The following is a 16,708-nucleotide window of genomic DNA, read 5'->3' on the forward strand; positions in this document are numbered from 1 at the left end:
AAATTACTGGGAGCAGAGCATTGTACAAGGGATGTGCCTAATTAGATCACTCCATTCCTGTCCCCCATACCTTTTATTTATTATACAATCCAGTGGATTTCACTGCAAGTTCTAAAGATTATATTTCAACCATGTTTGTCTCAGAGCTCCAGCACAGAACAAACAGGGAAATTTTTTCTGCCAAATTCTCTCACAAGAACAAGTGTTTCTTTAGTAGTTAAGTTTTTTAGAAGCAGAGGGATTTCTTTAAAAATCTACTGTTAGGTAGAAGTAAGAGCTGGACTCCCAGATTCCTGGCCTTTGGTGGACCTTCTGGACTTGTCTGCAGAGGTCTTTCCACTGAGAACTCCTTTTATGGGCTTTATTTTCTGGTTTCCTTTGTTGTGGTAGTTGCATTCAGAAAATGACTAATGGTTTAATTATGTAAAAATAAATGTTTTTCATAACTCCTCCCACTGAGCATTCTCTCTCCCATAGAAGATATTGCATAAGAGGGAGCTGATAAATACTGTGAGTTAGTCTTCATGATTATATGTATCATTTATTTAAACTAATGAGGCATGAATATTCAATTAACTCTGAAATAACCCTGTCCAATTGTTTAAATTCTTTCTCTCTAAGAGAGACATCTAAAACATTATGTCAACAAGTGAATTAATTTATTGGGAGTTCGCATCTATCTCTGTGGTAGGGTGTAATTATTTATTTAAACAATGTATGAATGATCAGAAATAACAAGAACAGCACAGAGGTGCTGGTTTTAATCTGTGATAATCATATAGAATTATATTAAACCCTGCTTTATATTTTTTTCATATGCAGGCTGTGCAGTTACTTTATACAGAAAATATCGGGTCTATGGATGATAGAGTGATCAGTGTAATTCCTTCCCTCCTTCAGAACAGATTTTTGATCTGCATTTTTAACAGACTTAATTCAGTACATTTTAAGTAACATTTGGGGACTTAGCTACTTCTTCAAATGTTCAGCAATTGTAGTTCTTGTACCCTTATAATTCAGTGTTGTGTCACATCTCTCTCTTTTCATTGAAAAAACCTTTCAAAGTCATTATGAGACATCTTTCCATCAGTGATAATTCATTTTTTCAATTTTGAAAATTAGATTTCTCCGTAATGGGCGGCTGCTAATACGCACCTTGGAACGTTTCACTTTATTAATGATTTTTTTGACGGCTTGTTTTCTCCCTCTTTGGATCCAGCTCCTCTTTCACTCAGGTATTTTGGTGTCCCTAAGCCTTTCTGGGCCACAGCTGGAGAAGGTGGTGATTGACAGGACCCTGGTGGGGAAGCTCATCTCCGACACCATCAGCGATGGTAATTACACCCATGTGCAAATCAATTGCCTGCATTAACAATAGAGTGGAGAAACAGTATGTCAACAGGTAGACTAATTATTGCCACTGGGGACTTGCAAACACAACAAGTAATTGCATGTAATGCTATAGTTACAACCCTCAGGACTGAGAGGGCTTTAAGAATAATATTTAACCATCAAAGTTTTCAGGCTTGTCAAATGCTGCTTGGGTTTCTAAACTTCCATTTTTTACACACTGTAATCGCTGTGAACGTGACATTTGGACTTGTCATGTTTATTTCCTCAGTGGGAAAATGGGCTAGAACCAAACATTAGCCAATTGAATAATTGCATGGGATAGTTATTGTTAAAGTTGTTATTAAAAAAAGGCTGGATAACATTTAGTTATGTGGAGGTGTTCTGATTTAGTTTCTTGATACCGAGGATCTCACTATTGTTATTAACTAGTGTCTGCTAAAAATTAAATTTTCATTTAATGCAGAAGAAAACTTCGAAAAACTAGCTTTATGATATGATTCATGTCATTGAGAAATCAACTTGTATCTTGGCTTCTGCAGAAGCAGGTATATGAAATTTTGGTGTGAGCCATATTACATGTGCACTACCTTCCAAATTCTGTAAAAGTAGACCCACATGACATCCTCCTAGTAAGAATATGTGCTTAGTTCAGGTTTAGTCTTAATCTTCTCTACCCAGGCATCTATTGAATATTAACCTAGGTTTTAAGAAACTACAATAGTGTATCTCTCTGATCTTTTCTTATCAATATATTGTAGTCTAGTCTTGAAAATTAACATTAATACAACTATGTTAGTAAAATCTTTATTTATAAAAAATTTAACCCTGACCCCATTTTTTATTAATTAATTACACAGAGAGCATAATGCACATTATCTTGTCTTCTTTTTTTCACTCTTCACCTTAATTACTGGGCTACTAATTCCATCTATGATTTTTTGCACTCTGTTTCTGGGGGGAGGATTTCCTACTTTCAGGTGCCAAAAAGTAGGAAAGCATGGAATCTAAGGTTATTCCCAAACTGAAGTCGTTTGTGGAAATTATTTTGAATACTTCATCTTTAAAAAAATAATAAAAAATAAAGTATGTGGAGCATGCCTTACTTTGGCTTAATACATCACAGAAATTTTTGTTCAGAAAATACTGCTAGCTAAATGAGCTTACAACTAAAACAACAATAAAGCAGCTAATACGTTTTGCTACATTTGGACAACTGCATTTATTATATAAATAACATTATATCATGTTTTATGCTTGATTTCACTTATTCAAGATTTTCTTAAACCTCCATGTTTGCTCTTACCCAACGTGCTGTAGGTGAAATAAAACTGCCTCTGTTCAGTAAAAGCAAACCACTCAATAACTTTCATTGCAATACAATTTTTATTTTCATGAACAATAAAAGAAGATGCTTTTGTTACCCACACAAATAGTGCTCAAAATACAAGTTTTTATATGGAACTGTCTTTACATGAGAAACATGAGATAATGCTGTCCTAGAGGAAATTAATTTTAATTCTATGAAACATCTTTTCAAATCTGACTTCAAGTTATGGTTGTGATTATAAAGTTGGCCAAGAGAAATTCTACATTTAGCACAAGAAGCCTGTATAAAAATAATAGTTCTTACTTCAGCAATTGTGTATATGTAGAAATGGATAAGAGTTACAATCTGCCAGAATTACTTATGAAATATTGTAATTCTCATTCAGAGTAGCGTGTCCTCTCAACATTTGGAATAAAGGTCAGATTGTGTGCACACAACACAGAATTACTACTGCTTTTATAATCCTCCTGCATTTAAGAAAATGCTCCTGATTCTTATTATTTATAGGCAAAATTTCATCAGCATCTGAGGTCTGCTGCAGGTCATCTTTAATGCAAACTATGTCTGTGAGGACATCAAAATATTTTAACTGTGTACAGTACATTGAGGGTACCATACTCAGTGGTTTTCAATTTTCATGTGTGTGCAGGATCTCAGTTATAGTTTCTGAATCACCTTGTCAGATGCTTTATCACCTTTTTTTTTTTTTTTTTTTTTTTTTTTTTTTTTTTTTTTTGCCAAAAAAGCTAGTGTTAATGTTACATTTCAAAGGCAGTTATTTGGCTCTAAACTCTACCCTTTAGCATTTGCATACCAGATACTTCAGAGTTGTGCCAGGACATGACTGTTGGAAAACATAAGTGGTTATAAATCAGACTAAAGAAAAGCAAAGCTGAGTAGCCAGTTTTCCATACCTATATGTAACATTAAACTGTCAATCTAGCTAAAGATATGTAAAATTTAGATTTAATAATCTGGGATATTAGTAATATTTTTTTTGTTCATTTCTTTTTTCAGAGGCTGTTCCACAGAGTTTTGTTTATTTCTAAATCTGGTTCCACTTTAGTTGGCATTTTCCTTTTAGGAGAGGTGTCTGAGTTTACAGTCTGAGCTTTCTGGCTTTATTTTAAACCATCAGTCATCTAGTGACTCACTTCATATTCAGACCTCTCTTCAAGTGTGGGTGCTGCTTAAATAATGGGGTAACACCTGGGAAAAACCCTAGGTACAGTTTTCCAAGGAATTTTCATTGACAGATTAGTTAATCACGTTTATATTGAACTAATTGGGTCTAGCACCCCCTTATGACAGCAGTGAGTATTCCACTGAGCTTCTCCAGATTCCAAGGGAAGTTCTGTCTTCATTACCTATATTGTTTGGGTGTCCCCATGTGAAGCTTTCAGTGAATTCATAACCCCTCTAAAGCCTTATCCTGGGTGTAAAACCTCCTTGGTGTCTGCAGCAGCACCAGGAACCTTACAGTGCCAAAATACCAAAATACACCTTGAGTGCTAATTTGCATTTATCACCCTTAACACAAGCTAAGCCGCATGAGGTCCATTTGCAAAGTACTGGTGGATGCAGCCATCAGAAAAAAAAAAAAAGCAAGCTGAATACTGAGATGAAAATTACTGTGGAAGGGCATAAAATGTGTATTTGGATGTAGGGGCATTTTGATTTGAGATAATTTATTCAGGTGTATGTAATCAGTATATTCTCTAGGCTGTGTTTCTCATTTCCAAGAGGGTGTTGACAGGATGACACGCCGATATGTTGTAGGACATTGCAGGGCTTTCAGTGTAATATTTAAGACAATGTCTTGAAAAAAATTGCTTTTTGCAGCATCTCAGTTCACTACTTTGTTTTGTTCCTAGAGACAGGTATTAGAGTGCTGACAATTTTTGTTTTTATTTTCAGCTATTCTTACAGACAATTTCATCATCTTGTCATTTGAGGACTACAACCAACTCTGCTTTATTCAGTTTACAAAAACCATGGATTCTCCTGATGTAAACAAAAGACTGGAAAAACTCTCCTGTTTGGACTCTAAGGTACAGTTGCCAATGGGCTGTAAATATTGCAGGAAATATGCATCAAATATTGCAGGAATTACGCATCAAATATTGCAGGAACTATACATGAATCACTGGTGTTCACTGATATTGTACAGCCACATAAACTGCAAACCTTTATATAATTGACCAGAGCAGCTCAAACCTCAAACTCTAAAAATGGCAGTTACTGAAAAGTAAAAAAAAAAAAAAAAAAAAAAAAAAAAAAAAAAAAATTAGAATGGCATTCTGAGTTAAAGAGTTAAAATACTATGCCAAGGGATCCAGATTTCTCCTGTGTTTATTTTCAGGCTCAGACACACATTTGAGTTACCCCTGCTCGAAGGATTACCTTGTGTCCATTGAGCAGCAGTAAGTGACCCTTGGCACATTCTTGGCATCTAACAAGCATGAAGCAAAGTCTGTGATGGCAAAACCTCAGTGTAAAAGATTTAAGTTAATATGTTTTACCTCTTGTGTGCTGTGGGCTGAAAACCCACACACACATGGTCAGTTACCCTGGCTCAGCTGATAGACACAAACACATGAAGCTCTGATAATTCAGTCATCTGTCTGAGGTCCAAGACTGTTTTAATTCTTTGCAGAAATCTTAATTTCCCCACTAGTTACAATAATGGTCTTGTTGTCACAATGATGGTGTTTTAGAATTAAGCCACTGAGTGAGGAATTGAGATATAGAAGCTTGAGTTTCTCACCACTGACCACCTGTGTGTGTGACCTTAGGCAAGTGACTTGGTGCCTGGGTGTCTCAATTCATTAGTTACACAGTGAAGATTGAAATACTCCTTTTTTGCAGCCCTTTTCGTGGGGGTGTGTCTTCACTACAGCAGCAGCTGAAAGGTAACCTAGAGAGACTTGAGCTGAGCTTTTAACTACCCCCAGTCTGGAGGTCAGTAGAAACCAACTCATCTCAAGATGAATTTCACTGTGTCGTAGATGGGTTGGGCTGGGTAGACACAACTTATTTCAACCATAAACATTTTGGCATCAAGACACCACTTCTGTAGGTGGAAGTGCTTGGTGCTACAGCAATATGAAAAAATAATCAGCCAAGGCAATTAACTTTGAACAGTTAAGTAAGGAAGGGGCTGCATCCAGTTCACTGCAAGAATGAAGAAGGGTCAAGCCTTTTCTCAAGAAACATAGAAAGATGTTGTGAGAAAAGAGAGAGATTGTATTTATTTCAGACTGGATAATCATTAAAGAAAACAATCTTTTGCTAGCAAATATTTTCCCCTTGACAACCCCTCAGTAATTTACTTCTTTACATAAGGAAGCTTGCATCTTCAAGGCAAGCTTTTTAAGGATATGTTTAATTTAAGTTTTACCGTAATGTGTTTTAACTTGCTTGGTAGAAATACTTTCTGCTAGGATTAATATCTAATACATTTTCCAGGCTGTTTCAGTTCAGGGCCTCTTTTCAGCAATGGCTTGTGTTTGCAAGATTGATCCAACCTCTATAACGTGGATTTGAGACAGTTCACTGTTCACTGGGAACTGAGCTGATACATACTTCACTTTAAAATGCTGTGCCTCGTGCCTGGCCTGTGGCATTCATTGAGGTTGTGCTTTGGGAGCTCTGTGCTGGGGCTTTTTCCTTAATAGCACTAAAATTTAACGAAGAAGCTGTGGTGAACTGCCTTTGTCATTGAAGTGTGAGGGCCACAGCTCCTGACTTAATGTTTAGGAAAACCAGAAGTGTCTGCTGCACTCCTTAATAAGGTTGTTAAATTCAGTTCTTTGCTGACACAGCTGAGCTTCTCAAAACACCTTCATGCTCAACATTAACTTTGCTTTCTCTTGAAATCGGTGGGAATCACTATGGAATATTCCTCCACCAGCCAGAATAAAAAAGGCATTTTTTAATTGAATGTTCTTTTGTGTGAGGCTTCCTAGTTAGGCAGCTAAATATAATTTTTATTATCTTCAGAATTGCACCAGTGTGAGACTGCAGAAAGTATTATTCACTTCTGCAATAATATTGTGTCAGCTCTCTGCATTGATTTAGAGTTCTTCATGGCTGATTTTGGTCAAACTTCAAAAGCTGAAAGATCACAGACATAGCACCAGTGTCACTCTCAGTAGAAAAATAAGATGCTCCTCCATTGCAGCCGTGCAGACTTGTATGTAACAATATGTAACAATAACAAATGTTGTGGGTTTAGGGGAAAAAAAAATTGGTTCTTTAGAGTTGGGGTTTTGTTCAAGAGAAATTGAATGCAAAAGGTAGTGTGCAGTGGTATAGAACTAACATGGGATCAAAACTTGGAGCCAAGATTCAGGAAATTTGATTGTAACCTTCATTTCTGCCTCCGACTTTTGGCATGGTCTTGAGAAATGTAATATTTGGATTTAAAGTCCCACTTCTAAAATGAGGAAAGTGTTTGTAATGATATAATCAAATTTCTGTCATATTATCATCATGATAAGCAACTTCACATTGTTCAATGTCCAGGCTCATGGTGGCCAAAATTGGCAGCAGTGCTGGACTGTCAGAGTTCTGTCAAAAATAAGAACAAGTCAACCATGGTTTCCTCCTCACAGCTTGATATTTATCCAAAAGTTGAGGGTTTTATGCAATGCATACCTAAATGAATGAATTAATCTCCCTATGCTCTTCCTTTCTACTATGCTCTTCCTTTCTAATTGATGCCACCTTGAATTTTATTTGCATTTTGAAACAATAGAGGAAGACTTATTATAGGAATCACTACAGTCTTGAAGACCAGCAAAATAGAAAACCAACTATTATTATTTGCCTTTTCTCAGTGACATGAGTCCATGCTTGAGAGTGACATGTCTAATGCAAGACATAAAGGTCGACAAAGATTTGTGGCTGTTATGACATGTGTGATTGCTATGAACAGTTAACACTACAATACAGGACTAATTAATACTTGTGGAAATATTTGTGCTTTTCCAGCCTAATCAATGTGTTGTCACCAAATTAGCTATTCTAATTCAAGTAGCATCTGCTTCCTAACTATTGTGTAATCTTTACCTGTTAAAATATTTTGACAAGTAAAACACAGGATATTCTAAAAATATTGACCTTTTTCAAGTTTTTCCTGTCTGTGTTTTTTTAATCCATTTCAATTTACTGAAGGAGACAGAACAAGGAGTTAAATGTTTACCATGAGAGAACAACATTGGTAATTACTTTGATTTCAGTTTCTTTTTATGTGTATTCATGGGATGAAGAGGTCAATAATATTATGACCATGCAAATAGAAAAGGATTCTTTTTGACCATATAAAAAAAAGCAAAGGATTATTAAAGCATTAACCTTGATTTTAATGGCCTTGGTTGAGAGCTGAGATCACAATTTGGATGAGCCTGATTATTTACTAAATACAATACATAAATGCAACGGGTTCTTAACACCCATTGCACTCTGGCATTATCGCATTACTGCCAGCCTTTGTTGCCTTGCAGACAGGAATATGAAAGCAATCTGTCATGTAGTGAGACTGGCTCCAGAAGCATTTCTCTGATAAGAAGACCCCCTGCCCTTTGCTAGTGTCTGGTCCAGTAGGCTTAGCCATGCGCTTAATCCCCAGAAAGTGGTTCGATTATTGCTGACCAGCAATGGCAAGATAGTTTTTTTTTTCCCCTAGCTATCAACCTTCCATTAATTCCTTAAGCAGAAATGCGGTGCAATCTATATTTCCTTGGCATGTGTCACCCAGATGGTGTGCTGCTCATGTTTTCAAATAACCATGCTCCAAATAACAGAGTTTGAATAATAAATTCCACAAATCCTTCCCTGAGAAAGAGGCACAATTCTCCAGAGCTGCATAAACTTTACGCATGATGCCGTAGCTCATCCACATTATGCAGAGAAGTGTATGTTCTTTTGCAAAGAGGATGTTTTCCTTTCCTTTCCTTAATTTGGGGGAGGAAGAAGGAAGATATATGTTTGCTCAAATGCTGGAGAATATATTTAATATTTGATTATGTCTTAAACACTAGCCTTAGCTCCGTGGTCAGCTTTGCAGAACTTGTCATTTAATATGGCTAAGCTTAAATCCTGTGTGGAGGTCGATGCTGTCAAGCAACCATGACTGTACATTTTGGTATTGATTGGAGTCATTGCAGTAAATTCCTTCTTAACTCATATTCCTTTCCATCCCAATCCCCTCCCCACAGATAAAAGAGTGAGCATGTCTTTCTGTCTGAGGAGATATTTTTCACGTTTACAGACAGCCTCTATGAAGATATATGTACGCAGCACTCTGTGTATATATACACATTATTTCTCACGCATCCAAAGTAAATGCTCCCATTTGCTCCTACCATGCTGTTTTATCACCTCCAATATTTCCTGCATTTTTAATTTATTTTTCTTCCATCAGATTTCTTATGTTGATATACTTGGACCAGAAGGTAGAAGGATGAAACGTCACCTGGCAATAAACTGTGTGCAAGATCTGGTCATTTGCTGGTGGTCAGCAGCTAGTGATGGAGCATGGCCTTGGTCTCCTATTTCCTGTCAGAGGGACAGAGCCAACCTCTTGCTATTAGGCTGTGCACATGGCAAATTGGAGGTAAAGTGTTGAACTGTCTTGTTACATTATTTTTTGTGCATTTGCTAAAGAAGGAGCTATTCAGCTTAAATGCATATTCTGGTAGATATAAAGAACAGATACGGTTAAAACATAAGACAGGAAGATCAGCCATTCTAATAGTGAAAAACAAAGGTTTGTTATTTAACAGAAAAGCACCTTATTTACTGTGTTTAGTATTTTCACATCAAAACTGTCAACCTGGGAAATGTAGCCAGGAAATGAGGTCTTTATCATGAAATAGCTTTGCTGCTGGTGTAACTGAAAATAGAAGTGTCAGAGTTCCACTAGAAAACTCTAATATGAATTAGCAATTGTAACTGTTGCATGTAGATCTAATGCAATTATTTTACATTGTCTGCAATGTTAACTGATAGGCAATTTGCATCTCTTTCAAGTGTTTTTCATAAAATATTAGTTATGCCCTGATGGTGATTAAATTTTTATTATGAGTATTGGTCAAATCAGGGACTGATATTTTTTCTCAAAGGAAAAGTAAAAACTCCCCATCTACAGGTGGGAATGTAAGCTGAGAGTAAGGACAAAGCCACAAGCTGACCCTGCTCCTGACACCTGCTTAGCTTATATTTATAGGCAGATGTTTTCATTTCAGTTACTTAATTTTTGTTTCATCTATTTAAAGATATTTGAATTCAATTTGTTTTGTTATGTAGAAATATAAAAATAAGGCTGTCTGGGCATACTCTGAAAGATCTCAAACCTGAATTTAAAAATGTAAAAGCTTTTCTGGACTAACATCTTGTATAGATGCTTCTGTATTTGGAATTTTATTTTTGGTTTATCTTCACCCACTTCCAGTATGGACTGAAAAGGGAACTGACTGTGGGAGAAGAGCACAAACTCAAGGATCAGCTGTGGAATAGCAGTTCTGGATTAGCTGTTGCAGAATATTTCCCTGTAGGGAAAACCCCTAAGTAACACTTAACAATAAGCTGCTCTTACAAACAGCATCCACCTCTCTTTAATTAGGGAAGATGTAAATGTTTTAATGTCTTGAAACTATGACTTTGATAACTAATATTCATTTAAGTGAAATTCTTTTCCCTTGGGATTTTTCTACCAATCGAAAGTGAAGAGAAAAGGTAGCTGAGACAGCTTTTCTTTTCTTATTTCTGTCATTAGTCACTGTAGAATTGAAGTTTAAATTACCTCCAGCTCTGCCTTCTTTACTTCTTTTCAATTGACCTCTCTCCACTTGCGGTCATCTTTGACTCATCTCTCTCCTCTGCCTGATCTACACCTGCAGTTCCCCATTCCCCCTGCAGCTATGCCAAATCACATAGAAAAAATTACTCTGGGAGCTGAAATGTGAGGCTGTTCTTTGTAAGCTTTTCCAGCCCTGTGCCAGTTATTATGAAACTTCATCCTACTAACATTTCAGACCTTCTTTTTTTTACCATGACTTCTGTATGTCCAGGTTCTGAGACCAACATTTCCCTGCCTATTTTATTCCTTCCCATGTCTTCCAGAAATCTCCATCAGAGCACTTTGCAGTCTCTGTTTCCTGAGATGCTTTTTAGAGACTCTTTTCTTTTAAGAAATTAATAGAACTTAACCTATTAGTTTAAAGCTCTCTGTGTTTCCTTTAATTTGTTTTAGGGAGATTTCCAAATCACAGCATTCCCCCATCTTTCATCATCTTTACACCTTGTTTTATCCTTTTCTGGTTTAAACTCTAGTATAGTCCCAAGCACATCACTGGTGCTTTACATCATGGTGTAAACAATAATAAACATAATGATAATGTAAATGTATTACATATTATCATGTAAATTGTAATAAATGTTCTCTGAGGCTTTAAGCTTAAAGTCATAGTCATTTTAATTTGGCTCATATTGCAACAGAAATATAAGAAACTTCTTTTTAAAAGCAGCACTGCCAAATTTGACTGTTGGGTTGCTTTCCCCTTTCTGATTCTTTGCCTGTGCTTTTCTGTTTTAATTCTTAGATCTTCAGATGAAATTTCTTTTCCTGTATTTATCAATAAAATACCAAGCCACAGCTATGGAAAACTAAGTCATATATGAGTAACAAACTGTCTTGCTGGTTGTCAATTAGGCTGTTCCATGTTCTTGGATGCTCAGGAAGGCTCAGGTCACTCTGCCTAAACACTTAGCCTATATGTCCATGGTGAGTCACTCATGGTGCTGTTTGGTTGAGGTTTTTTGCTGGATTTCTCCACAGTTCCTTATGGGCAGGGATTAAGTTCCTGTCCATGGATGGGAGAACGTCATAACACAGCAGATCTAGAATTAGCATCAACCCCCAGTCTGCACTTAACTGAGGGACGTTTTCCCCCTAATGTCTTGGAAGGAAAGTTTAATTTAACACCTTTAACTTCTGAAGGACATTTACTAGCTTATATGTGGAAAAAAAGAGCATAGTTAGCATTTCTAGACAGCATGTAAACAGTTACTGTCTGGGTCAGGTACCACAAAAATACAGTGGTTCTGTAATCATGCTCATTTGCCTCCCTTTGCCTCTAATGGCTTGCTATTTGTAGTATTCCTCAGGTACAGATTTGAAATAAAAACTGGACATGCCATTGTTAGTCTTGGAAGTAAATCCATATTTATCATATTTGATCAGTAATAATAATTTGCTCCCAGTGAAAGATCATTGTCAATACAAGAAGAATGAGAAGTGTGAACTTACTCAGTTTAGAGCATTTATCAAAAAGAAGGGTAGTAAAGTAATACCACCAACATTTTACTTGAAAGTAGTAGTATCAGCTGGATAAAAAATAGCATTATTATCTAGAATTAGGATAAAAACAGAAATTGCTGAATAACAAGACCATAAAGAGCTGTTTGGCATGTTGGGTTTATGAAACCAAGCCCAAGGGAATGAATGGGTGCTGCCCACAGCCATCACCTCAGTGCTGACCTACAGAAACCACAAAACAACCTGCTGCTGGCGCAGAGCAAAGGCAAATGGGCATTTATGTGGTACAACTTCCTGCCTGGAAGAATCTTCTGAGTGATGCTGGCTGCCCACCAGAGGAGTACTTATTAGGATGAGGACGGGAATAGCTCTGGTATGAGACAACTCAAGCCCTCATCACGATCATCACCTGTAACTACACGTTCTGTGTTGGGATGATTCACCCTGCACGTGGGGTGTTTGGGGCATTGTGTACTTCAGCAGCTTTTCAGTTTAGGGAAGGAAATACATTTTACTTTTTAAACACACTAGACATTCAATTTGAATTTTGCCACATGACTTTATATTTTTAACATTTGCTGCTATTAAAGCTACAGGTAACCACTGTTCCTCTACAAACAGAAATAACTTTTTCCTTGCAAATCTTGACTTATTTTACTGATTTATTTTTTTTTCTGAGATCAATATTTACTGTGTTGAATGCTGAAAGATTTGATGAAGAATTGTCTCTTGAAGAAATAAAAGTGCTTTTCCTGGTGACATTGTGACCTTGCTTTGGTGTGCAATGCATGTTGCTGCAGAAGTATTTGTCTGTTGGACTTTTGTCTGCTTTCCTGTCTGCATGGGTTTCCTCCAGCATACTCACCCATTCCCTAATTTATTTATTTAATTGTTGGGGGTTTGTTTGGTTTATTTTGTTGGGGGTTTGTTGGGTTTTTTTAACCTTAAAGTACCAACGATCAAAGAATGTTATTTAAATTGTCTCCCTGTGGAGATAATGCTGGCGTTTCGATTTCGAAACCAGAAGAGGAATCTTCCAGAAGTTATTTCAGACAATTTGCTATGAATGAATAGGATCTGATGTGAAATCATCTTTGGATTAAATGCTTTGGGAGAAAGTAATGTTAAAATCAACATGAACTTTATTCTGCAAACACAAATTAACAGGAGGTGCTGATGCCAGGGCTCAGTTACTGTAGCACTTTGCATTCGTCTTCACCATTCTTATTTTCACTCCATTTAGTGCTAGTGGGGACGACTGAAATTATACTTCAATCTTGTGGAAAAAATAATTTCCCTGAGAGAGAGTATTATTTTTTCTTTCTCCCAAGAGATAATATTTAATAGTTATTGCTTTCACATTGTGCCTCGGATTTGTGAAATAAGCACAGCAGATCTTTTCTGTGTGAGCTGTCCTACAGTTACTGGAGTGCTCAGAAAAACATCTACCCTGTGTGTCTGAATGGCTGAAATACCTCTCACACACAGAGCAAAGAATGTGAAATCCTCAGTGTCACATTGGGTTAGAAGTTCAATGAATAATACAGGATAAAGATGATGATGATGATAAATTTTGAAAAAAAATAAGAATAAGTGTTGACTGGAGATCTAAATAATAAGATTGCATGTAGGTCTGTAGATACAATGAAGCCAAATAAGTAACCTGGAGTAGAAGCCTTTCATGTTTATTTAGAAATGTTTTAAAACAGGTTTTTTTTTTTTTTTTTTTTTCTTTCAGCTTCACTGGGCCATATTTAAAATCACTCTGGTATGGACCATACTTCCCACTTTACATTTCTAATTAAAATGTTTGATGCTATTTGGAGCCTTGCTGTGTGAAATTAAATAAGCACTTTTTTAACATCCATAAAATAAATCAAACATTTTTTTTCTCATCTGAAAGACACACAATTCAGTCACAGCAAGCTTATTTCTCTGTTTCTTTTGTTTTCTTTTTTTCATCTGCCTGGTAAGCCAATTTTCTGCTTAAGAACTACTGTTTAAAACTCTTACGTGTTTTGCTGTGTGGACTTTATCCTTTCCCAGCACTCTATGCAAAATACTTCAATTTTAAGTGTTCAAAGATTTTCACTGAGAAGAGTGATACTGCCCACACAATCTAGCACTATTATTTCTCTCAAACATAAAATGAAAGAGAGTGTTTTAAATAGCATAGCAGGCCTCTTATTTACAAAGATTAACAGATTCTTTTACTTGGATTGTTATGATTCCTGGCTCTAGGATTTGAGAACCTGGCATGTAAAGCATCCCTCATCCTGCTGTTGAACTGAGGCAGAGTCCAGGGCAGTACTGCAAAGGGAAAACAATATAAATGTGGAGTAGTGGTGCATGACTGCTACATTAATAAAGGAAATATGTATTAATTACATGGACTGTATTTAAATGCATGTACTGTATTTTTGAAGCATTCATGTCATAAAACTTTTGAATTTTTTAATTAATGCATTTGTTTTAAAGAAAGTAATTGGTTTTACTTCATGCAAAATATTCCCAGAAACCTTTTCTTGAAATCCAAGGCTAGGTGCTTAGTCCAAGATTAATGGGAAGTATTTAACATTGAATGGACTCTACACCCTGCCTTGCGATATTACAGCTCTGTCTTTTCAGATTCACTGCCCTGTCCCCTTCTCCACAAAGCTGTTCTACACACTTCTGAGGAAACTCCTCCAGCTTTTGCTTTCCCATTCCACAAGCAAATATTTTGTTAAATGTTTTAATGTCACCTTTTAGGTGACATTATCCAGATAACAGTATCCAGATAACTGCTGCTCATCAGGAAGGAATCTCAGTGGATTCCTTTAAATGGAAAGCTAAAGCACTATATGCACTATATTTACTACCATGTGTCTACTTACCCGAGAGAAGAACAATTGGCAGAATACCATCTTCTTGGAAAAAAAATCCTGTTTTGATTATTAGACTTCTTATCTTTAAAAAGCATTATCTTAGCATTACTAACATTTCTGTAGTTGTGTGTCTCTCTGCTTTAGTTTTCCAGTTAGTGGCACGAAGAATGAATAATAAACCTAATTTCTGACAGAGAAATCCAAATCTTCCCTCTCAGATGAAAGGGAATATTCATTTTTTTCCCCCTTCAGAATGCTGAATACCAGATCCATTCAGCAGAACTGGAAGGCAGAACAAAGAGGTCTCTCGGCTTGGTTCTCTTCCTGCAAGAGGCACATGAGGCCACTGATGCATGAGAAGCAGCTTATCTGTTCCAATCTGAGGAGAAATGTTTCTCTTGTTCTCAGCCAGAATGTAAGCAGCAGTGTCTAGAAAGCTTTCCTTTAAGCCTGATGTTATGCCAGACCTTATGTTTTGAAAGGCAACAAAGGGTTTCCCTCCTTGCAGGAACTTTTTTCCTAGTTTAGGATTGTATTCTAAATTGTGTTCCATACAGCAACCAGAGCTACCCTAGACTTCATTTCAAGGATTTGCTCCCAAAACTGTGTGAGGCTAGGAAGCTTCTTATCCCAAGGCTCATTAGATTACTCTTCCAAAATGCAAGATTTTACTTCCTTTGGAATTCAAGGTAGTGGCCATAATTTTGTCCTGCTTTTTAAAGAAGGCACGATAAAATGATGAATTGGGTGCAGTTTACTCGCTGACTCTCAGACAATCATATGGCAACATTTATTTTTCTGTGACTGTTTCCATTGCTGTTTTCCTCCAGTCACTCCTGTGGAATTTCACATATTTTCTTCTCTATTGCCTTAACCTTCACAGCCAATCTCTCCTCAGAATTTAGTAGTGCTTTCAGGCTCTCATTTCTCATAGGCCTGATTATTGTGTGGTTCTTCATGAGTTTCTTGGAGCTTTTGAAGAGCTGTCCAGAGAAAAATACTGGTTTGGGGTCAAAACATGTAGCAGAATAATGCAGTAAACATTGAAACTTGCCACAGGAAGACAGAAATGTGAGTCCCAGAGAGCCTCAAGGCTCATTTCACTGAAGTTATGGAGGCTTTGAAGACTTTCTTGGGCAAGATTTCTGTTTCACACATTTGAAAGAGAGCTACCTGGGTCTCTATACATACTCCTAGGGAAAATTACAGAACAAACAGTAACACTTCATTTGTCTTTATTTGGGGTTAGAGAACTCTGTGGTCACAGTAATCCTTTGTCCACAATAACCTCTTTTAGGAGTTCCCTTGCCATGCAATTTAACACCCTAATAAACACACTTCAGCAGTTCTAACATCTGCACAGTAGCCACTGCAAGGTTTTGTGGGCATAAAATGACTACTTGCAGAGGCTAAGCCATTGGTGAGGGAATGGTTGAGGTGAGAAAGTGTTTTTCAGACTGTAAAAGTAATGTAATCTTTTATTTCTCCTTTGATACATATTTTCTCTGTTGAGATTGGTTAATGTGGTTAATGTGTTAATTGGTTTTCACAGGTTGGATGTGTTGGCTCCTGTATCAGGTGTTTTTGCATTAAGTGGTTCTTTGCACATCCCTAGCTACTCATCTAAAAGTAGCAAAGACTTTTATATTAATTATCATCTGGTTTCCAGCCAGAGAATTGCAACAATCCTTTTTTCCTTTCTTTTGAATGAGAAACCCTTTTGCTGACAAAGTAAGTAAACTGTCAGAACAAAACATTCTAATCAGTCCAATCAACGTCCCAAAAAGCTTGCTTATAACTTTATCAGTTACTTTAGAAGTAATGGGTGGCATGCAAAAA

General features: G+C 36.7%; 1 protein-coding gene across 4 annotated transcripts in view; it reads left to right on the top strand.

Annotated features, from left to right (window-relative positions):
* WDPCP (WD repeat containing planar cell polarity effector) overlaps window positions 1-16,708 on the top strand; it is a 148,557-nt gene that overhangs the window by 55,583 nt on the left and 76,266 nt on the right. For all 4 annotated transcript variants that reach the window (XM_083857883.1, XM_083857884.1, XM_083857885.1 and 1 more), the window contains 3 exons: window positions 1,220-1,334; window positions 4,598-4,731; window positions 9,108-9,299. In XM_083857883.1, coding sequence (XP_083714009.1) covers window positions 1,220-1,334; window positions 4,598-4,731; window positions 9,108-9,299 — 441 coding nt within the window. The remainder of the gene's footprint in view (window positions 1-1,219; window positions 1,335-4,597; window positions 4,732-9,107; window positions 9,300-16,708) is intronic.

Source organism: Zosterops lateralis (genome assembly GCF_965231275.1).
Source record: "Zosterops lateralis genome assembly, chromosome: 3".
In the NCBI taxonomy this organism is placed as follows: Eukaryota; Metazoa; Chordata; class Aves; order Passeriformes; family Zosteropidae; genus Zosterops; species Zosterops lateralis.